The sequence below is a fragment of the Gekko japonicus genome, unplaced genomic scaffold (assembly GCF_001447785.1).
Source record: "Gekko japonicus isolate JY-2015 unplaced genomic scaffold, Gekko_japonicus_V1.1 scaffold540, whole genome shotgun sequence".
NCBI lineage: Eukaryota > Metazoa > Chordata > Lepidosauria > Squamata > Gekkonidae > Gekko > Gekko japonicus.
In genome coordinates, this window is record NW_015173690.1 from 421,483 (window position 1) to 429,749 (window position 8,267).

Below are 8,267 nucleotides of genomic sequence, written 5' to 3' on the forward strand. Positions count from 1 at the left end.
TGGCTCCACCATGGCTGGCTAGCTAATGAGGTGGCCCAGCAACCATTGCACCATTCTCTTCAACCCCCTGCTTTTTGGATGACTTTCCCCTAGGGTTGCCAATCTCATTGCCGAACCTGGAGATCTCCCACTGTTACAATTGATCTCCAGGTGACAGAGATCAGTTCCCATGGAGAAAATGGCTGCTTTGGAGTGTAGACCCTATGGCATTATACCCTGCTGAGTCCTTCCATCCCCCCCCAATGCTGCCCTCCACAGGATCTACCCCCCAAATCTCCAGGTATTTCCCTAATCAGAGCTGGCAACTGTACTTTCTCCTCAGTGCCTGTTGCTAGGCAACCAAGCTTGGTTCTGTGAGTAAAAGACCCTTTCCATACCTATTCCATACCTTTCCATACCTTTCCATACCTTTGGGAGAAAACTCATTGGGGCCAGTCCTGATAGGGTTGCCAACTTCAGGTGGAAAATTCCTGGATATTTGAAGGATGGAGCCTGGAGAGGCTTGAGGAGGGGTGGGACCTCAGACAGGTACAATGCCATAGACTCCATCCTCTAAACCAGCCATTCCCTCCCAGGGAACCACTGTTGCCAATCTCCAGGTGAGGGATGGAGATCACTCAAAATTACAACTGCTCTTCAGGTAGCAGAAATCAGTTCCTCTGGAGAAAATGGTGGACTCTGTGTTATTATACCCTGCTGAGGTCACCACAGCAAATTGTCACTGAGTGCCCAAAGCCAGGGTGTCATGCCAGAGATACTGACTTACAGAATCATTCCATATAAAAGGCCTGTAAGTTTAGTCAGAATCAGTACATTCTGTAATGTAAGTAAATGGGAAACAGCTGGGTCAAGGCAGCAATCCCTAATCAGCCTAGGACGGGGATTGGGGAAACAAAGAATAAAAAATCCAGTCCTGGAGGCAGGAGGAGAGAGAACTCATGAACTTGCCTAAATACGCACACGTCTACGGGTTCCGAGGGAGCAAGGAGATCGAAAGCTCTTGGCAACTTGACGAATGCCAGGAATGCTGCACGTGGCCTTGAAGTAGCCAGGGGCCGCAGCGAGAATCTTCCTGAACTGCTCACCGTGAGGTATAGTCCGGGTGCAGGGGCTGCTTAGAAGACAGCAAGTGTCTGCAAGCAAGTAAACCTTGGCAGTGCTGAGGGACCAGAGGAAGCCTCCAGGACTGTTGGAACAGGCTAGTAGCAACAAACCCTGGGAGGTGTGGCTCAAGCTGTGAGCGGACCCTGAAGCAAATGGCCAAGCTAGAAGGAGGTGGATCTCCAGGGAGAAAGGAATAACAAACTGTATGTTTATAGTAGCTAGGATAGTTAGGGTTAGTTTTGTCTATTGACTATTTCGTCTTATAACTCCCCTTATTTGTTTTACTTACTCCAAATAAACCTTTGTATTTTTATGAGCTGGGAGTATGAATGAATCTCTGGGGAGTAGAGACTGTTTATGTGCCCTCCTCGCTTCTCCTAAGTTGAGCCCGTTAGCCTGGGAAACAAAGGGGACTCAGGATAAGTGAGCACACTACCTGACTAACGTTGAGTCCCCAGCATAAATTGAGGTCCAGACTCGGGGGGTAACCTGAAAGACATTGGAATTTGCACCCCACCTGGGGGCCCACAGCATTCTGATATCAGAGCATTGTGATACAGGGCACTCCCCCAGAGCCTCTTTCCAGAGCTCATTGTATTTATTTCCACAACAGGCCTTATTCCTAGTATCTATACAAATTCCAATAAGAATGATTTAACTGATATCTTGGTACTTTGTACCATCACGCCATTTTGTTCTTGAACTTTCAAAAAACTTTCCCCTTTCTTCCCTTTGCTACATACAAGTTCTATTATTTTAAAAAGAAGATAATATCTTTAATCTAACACAATTTACTGTGCTCTGCCAAACTCTGTACTGTCAAGCAGTCAAACTTACAAACATTAAATCTGATTAAACAGAATTGGAAATATTCTGTTACAATATTAGTAGTTCATTCATTACATTCCATCAAAACCACAAACTTTTAAATCAACTGTGTGACTTATAAACCAGGTCTATGATGACATGAATAATAATAATAATAATACAAAAAAGTAATTTACTAAAATACTGCTTGAGAGATGGAAAACCAGTTTTTAATCTGGTATTCAAATGAATCAATAAAAATTTTAATCAACTCAAAAATAACATTTGGAGGACTAGTATTGCTATTATAAATTAAAGTCGGTAAGACCCTTTTATATTTCTTTTCCAACATTCCTGTTTATGCAATATGAGAGTATATAGTTATACAGATCCAAATCTGATAATAATGCTAATAAAAGAAAAGGTCAGAATTCAAAATATTATTCTTTGTAGTGTTCAAGGGTACTTCAAACAAACAGCAGTAGCATCCTATACACATTGCTTATATTTTCTATACCAGTAACTGCTCACTGAATCTTGCACCATGCTATTGCCCCATACATAGTTAGGGTGATGGGATAAGTCCCTTATTTGGAGATGTGAACAGCCACTAGGTTTGTGTCAACCCATTTGGTACCATTCCTTGCCATGGAGCACTCACATTCAGTCAATGACACTATCAGGTGACCTATTTATGTTAGAGTTCATGTGACTAAGCCTGAGAGACAATACCCAGTTAGCCTTATGAATTTATGGTGCTGCTTTATAATTGTTAGAATACTGGTTCATCTAGCTCAGTATTACCTAATTTGACTGGCAATGACTTTCAAACATCTAAGGCAGTGAAATCGTCTTGCCCAATATCTATTAACTAAGATATTCTAACTGGAGAGCCTGAGGACTGAACCTAGGAATTTCTGCACACAACACACAAGCATGTAATCTTCTACTAAAGGTTCAGTTAGATTACATGTGTGACACAAGTAGGGTCAGGGAACCAACCCAACTTGCAGTCACACATAACATCAGGGTATTAAAACTCCCAAATGCTCTGGGGTCCAATTTAACTTGAGAACATGGCACAGAAGAAGGAGCAGCCTTCCCTACCATGCTATTTTTTGAAGCTGGAAATAACCATAAGAGGATACATGTCACATGAGTTTGATGCCCCCAAAGCATTCAACCCCAGGGGACCCCCATTTTTGTCGCTTGTATACCTGAACATGGGCCTAGAAATGATAGATGGAGCATAAATTAAGGTGATACTAAAAGGCAGTAAGCCATGCTAAAATGGAAAAAAATGCAAGACAGCTCCTCTATCAGTCATGCAAATACTTACCCTAAGAGAGATTCAATCAAGGGCCATTTCCTCCAAGTACCTTGGAGCCTCTTCCCAGATAATTTGATTCTAACTAACAACCTAGATCTAGAAAACAATAAGCAATGGACAGATTCCAGTAATTTCCTCCATAACTCAATGACCAGACAGGAAGATTCCTGCCCTTCCCAATAATGACAAGTACCCAAAGATATCTAACTTCCAAATCTCCCCAAGGGAACACCTCAGACACTCTCTGTGGAAAAGGAGAAAACTCCCCTCTACTGTATAGGCTAACAATTTCTTTTTAGGCCGGTTCTCTCCAAAAGATTGCATTTTTTATTATTTCTACATTCCAGTGCTAACACCCCATCTCCTGCTTAGTCTCAGCAAAAGGGTACAAAGAGCTACCCCACAGGCCACTTTTTGTAGCCAGTTTGGGACTCATCCTATTACCCAAGCCTCTTGAATGGGCTCTTGCTTCTCTGCTTCACTGACCTGTCTATGCGTCTCTTTCCCCTGCCTGGTCAGTTTCAGCTTCTTTGCTGTCGAGGACAAACCTCCTTCCCTCCAAGAAAAGGTCCATATGTCTCTTTTTAGTTTTATTCCCCAGGTAGGCAGCTTTGCTTGGGAGATGTTTGTATTGCATTCAGTTGCCATTTTTCCTTTATGTAGCTTTATTTTTATTCTACTGTATTGCAAGCTGGCTCCACTGATCCAAGTTGCAGTCACATGTAATATTGAGAAACTAATAGTCCCAAGCACTCTGGGAATAGATTCATCTTGGAAGCATGGTGCAGGAGGGGCTTCAGACCTACCCTCCCACACCATTTTCCCAAGCTGCAAACACAGCCGTGTCACATATATAATCTAGTTCAGCCCTGAGCCATGGTCCTGCCCAACCTTCCATTTTATACTAGTCACTCAAAAGGTACTCCTCTCCATTGATCCTGGGAATAAGATCTTAGAATGAACTAAGACAGTCACACAGTGGGCTCACCATCACAGAAAAATGTCCTGTTTAAAAAACTTCTACTTCTTTATACTTACATTGTAGAGGAGTAAATTCAAAGTGCTAATAAATGTGCCATTGTTCTCTTTTACAGATATAGCAGCTGATGACCTACAATAGATTAAGAAGGTGAAGAAAAACTATTGATAAGATCATTTCTCTGTTGCAATTTCATTTTTCAATGCTGATTGTTGTTAAGTGGATTTTTAGAGTCACCACAAAGAGTAAATTCTTCTGTTTTAGTTATAAACTACCCTACGTATAAGATTTATAACAGAGAATCTGAAAGGGCTTTAGCTATCCTTAAAGTAATAGGCCTTGTTTAAACAATGAATCAGACAAATACTTAGCTAAGAGGCTAAATGACAGAAACAAAGAAGTTAACTCTCTATGATGTAGAGCAGTGCCTCATAAAAATAGCTTTTCTTTCTCATATATTTAGTGTTATACTGCTGTGCCAAAAAAATTACAATTAGCTCAGAAAACTTTTTAGTTATTTGTTTTGAAAATGTCTAGCCTACTCTTCTGTCCATAAGTTATTAAGAATACCTTACAAAATTAAGGAACATTAATACTAAAAACATCCTAGTAATAATGAAAGGAAAACCAGAGAGAAAGAAAGAAAACCAGGGCATTAACAAAAAAGCCAAAGATGGTAAAGCAGAAGTCAAGTCTGAGCAAATAAAACAAGGTAATCAGAGTATCAAAGCAGCAGTCATAGAAACAAACACAAGAAGAGCAATAAAAAAAAGATTACAACAAAACACACTTTGATTTAATTTCCACCAAGAGTGAAGAGGGAAGTGAAAGTAGTCCTGGAGCAAACCAAGTTAAGTGGCCCCTGTGGTGATACAAGTCAGTGCTGTAGGGGTTACTCAGCTCAGCAGTGCAAATAACTGGTATTAGTTTACCCCTTGCTTCCTCCTGAAAACTGGTAGCAGTGTGGTAAAAGGCAATTGGTGAATTGACACCAGTGAACATTGCCTGTGAAGGGTCTGAGCCAAATGGCCCCTAAGGCTCTGGCAGAGTCTAGAGTAGTGGTTCACTAGGAAATTTCCTTGAAAGTTAAATGGCAAGTCCACCCCTGATTTTCCCCTCAAAGTCCCTCTGGGAATGTGTGCTTTCAGCAGTCTCTGGAAGGCCAAAGAAGAGACTAGACAAACTTTGTGGGAAAATATTTTATTCATTTGACAAGTACTGCTTTGCTATTCACATGAATTTTGGAAGAAAATTTCATCATAAAAGCAGCAACAACGTACACACTTTTGAGCTTAACTTACTCTATGGTAAACCAAATCCATAGAACTTATTTCCTTCTTGCAATTAATTTTTCCGTCTTTTAATTATTCTCCTGTTCCTTTGCCCTTTATTCTTATTCCCATTCACTCTTCCTAAATTTCTTAAAGCTACCTTGTACAGACAGTAGAGAGACTGACACTTACACAGATACTTGGCAGGGATCTGACATGTTTGTACAGTATATCCAGTCCCTCCTCCTCCAAAGCACCAGACAAATATCATAAAGTGTAAAGATAATCCTTTCTTACAATATCAATGTGATAATCATACTTACGAAGCAAGTTGTGTATTGTTGACCAGGTATTCCAAAGGATAGCTACAACTAAATTTATACAGAAGTCCTGGTAAATAGCTGATGATTGTTGGTGGATCTGGAGTGTCTATATATCCTGAAATATTACCTATTTGGACTGTTGATATATTGCCATATGCATTAATTCCTGGAACTGAGGTCACCTATTTGGAGAAAACACCATTTATTGGACGGCAAATCCTATGAGAAAAGATGATGTTTAAATAACATAGAGGCGAATTATAACATTTAAATATCATCCGTATAGCATTATTGGAATATTTGTTCCAGCAGAGATATCCACTTCCATTGCCCCATCTCTTTGCAACCTTGACTCTTAAAAACTTGGTATTTTCACAGATTGAAGAAATGGATGCCTGCAGTTTGACTGGCAATGATAACAGATTCTGTAACATTTCACCATTTTAGACCAGTATACCAGACTGCTCAGACATAATGCTCTTCCTTCAAGTCCCCACTGCAGCAGATAAAAAGAAAAAACGTGACAGCCATTATCTATTAGCCTAATCATCTGCAACTCCCACTTCCCCACAAGCCTGCTTGCTGAATGAAAGAGAATACTGCTTCCTTACTTGTTTGAGGACTTTGGAAACATGTGGAAGGTTACTGTTTACCCAGCTTAGTTTGGAGAGGTGTAAGAATACTGGGTATACTACATCTACCCATCATTTGAGTGTAGAAAGCTAGATGTGTGTGTGTGTGGGGGGAAATAATGAGATACAGTAGCATTTTTCAAACTTGGTACAAAGGACCCAGGAGGGGTGGATCCATGTAAGGACAGAAGGCAAGTCCTTCTCATGCCCATCCAGCCTCCCTCTTGTGCATATAGAAAGTTTACTCAGTGAAAGAGGAAGGGGGAAGTGACTTTACTCAATTCCCTCTTCTCACAGCAGAATACCATGCCATGGTGAACTTTGTTTACCAAGGTCCCATGGCCCACAGTACTGGATTTTTCAGGACTCACAAAGGTTGCCAGGCCAGGTAGAGAATATCCACTCCTGATACCATAGACTCCAACCCAATATTTTGGAACTAAGTGAGGAAGCACGGTTTCATTGGGTGCCATTGTCACTCATAAAAGGAAGAATCACTGCTGCACAGGAATTTTTTACCAATGGGATTTTCTAAAATTTGAAGCTGTAATGTGTACCATTCTCTCTGGAATTTAATAAAGAAAATAAACTATGAATATAATTTGTTAACCCTAAAGACTTCTTGGGTTATAATATTCAGGACTTTAAACAATCTCTCCTTATACATAATCCTGTTTTGAGGTGGCAAGATTCCATGCACTCTCTCAGCCATTGGCCCGTCAGCCGCTACTCAAGAGTATTCGCATGCCACTGGCCGCATGCTGGGTCTGCTCCTCTTCCCCACCCACTCCGCCTTCAGCCACTGTGCTCTGTCAAAATTATTTGCAAACGGCTTTCTCTCTTGACGAAAGCACTTCTCCTGCTTGCCTCCTGTGTGGGACTTAACTTTTCCCTCAGTGGCTGTTGGTAGGTGTAACGAAATGGCAGTTAGCTGTGTTTGTAAGATGGCTGTGATTCTTTGTTTAAAATGTTCCCCCATAAGGTTTAATTGAGCTGTAGTTCCTGAGAGAGGGGCCTGCACGGGTATCACTCACTGGGTTGAATGGGGCTTTCTCATCTGCTGGCCTACAGTTCCCAGCTGCCCCAAAGCCAAAAAGTGCAGGAAAAGACAGACTGTCCCAAGGGGCAGGGCAGCATCAATATAGACTCCAGCCCATCCAGGGAGGAGGAAGTCTTCATCCTACAGGAGGTTAGGAAACGCTCCTGCTGTCTGTGCTGACAAGGCTGTCCAGGCCACAAGCCACAGACGTGGGGGAACCCTGGGAGGCAGCAGAGATTCAGCCACTCCAAAGTTGGCTGGACTGGGGAATGAATGGAAGTTTCCCTGCTCTCTTGGGCTTGGCCTGAAGCAGAGCCAGAGGCTGGTCCAAGGAGAGATCCTATCCTGAGCCCAGAACCTCCAGAGGTAGAAAGAGTATTGTGTGTAGAGAAAGAGGATTGCGTTTAACCCCTGTAGATTTATGTCCTGTTGGTTCATAGTGTGTGCTTACTCCTACAGTTCTGCCTTATTCATTTAGTGTGTGTGTGCTCCATAATTGTGTAAATAGTTAAAAATGGCTGCGGACACACGGAACAGAAGCCACACAAGTGAGACGGAAAACAGGCGGAGTTTCCAGGCGCGATCTCACCAGCACATCTGGGAAGCGTAGCACTACCGTGGCTCAACCGAGGCTTCCAGCCGAAACTGCGTGGCAAAAAACTAGTACCTCAGAGGTACTTGTTTCCGGAAACTGCGGGGCAAGGGCGGGCGTCTGATCGCGTTTCCGGTGGCATCCAGCGCCCGCCCATGTCCCCTTGCAAATAAGGTGTGTTTTTTTTTTT

General features: G+C 42.1%; 1 protein-coding gene across 1 annotated transcript in view; it reads right to left on the bottom strand.

Annotated features, from left to right (window-relative positions):
* The window catches only part of ZPLD1 (zona pellucida-like domain containing 1), a 41,520-nt gene that overhangs the window by 16,067 nt on the left and 17,186 nt on the right, over positions 1 to 8,267 (bottom strand). Inside the window, exons 3-4 of the mRNA XM_015423155.1 lie at positions 5,815 to 5,996; positions 4,280 to 4,352 (exon numbers count right to left, since the gene is read on the bottom strand). Of these exons, the coding sequence (XP_015278641.1) occupies positions 4,280 to 4,352; positions 5,815 to 5,996 (255 nt within the window). The remainder of the gene's footprint in view (positions 1 to 4,279; positions 4,353 to 5,814; positions 5,997 to 8,267) is intronic.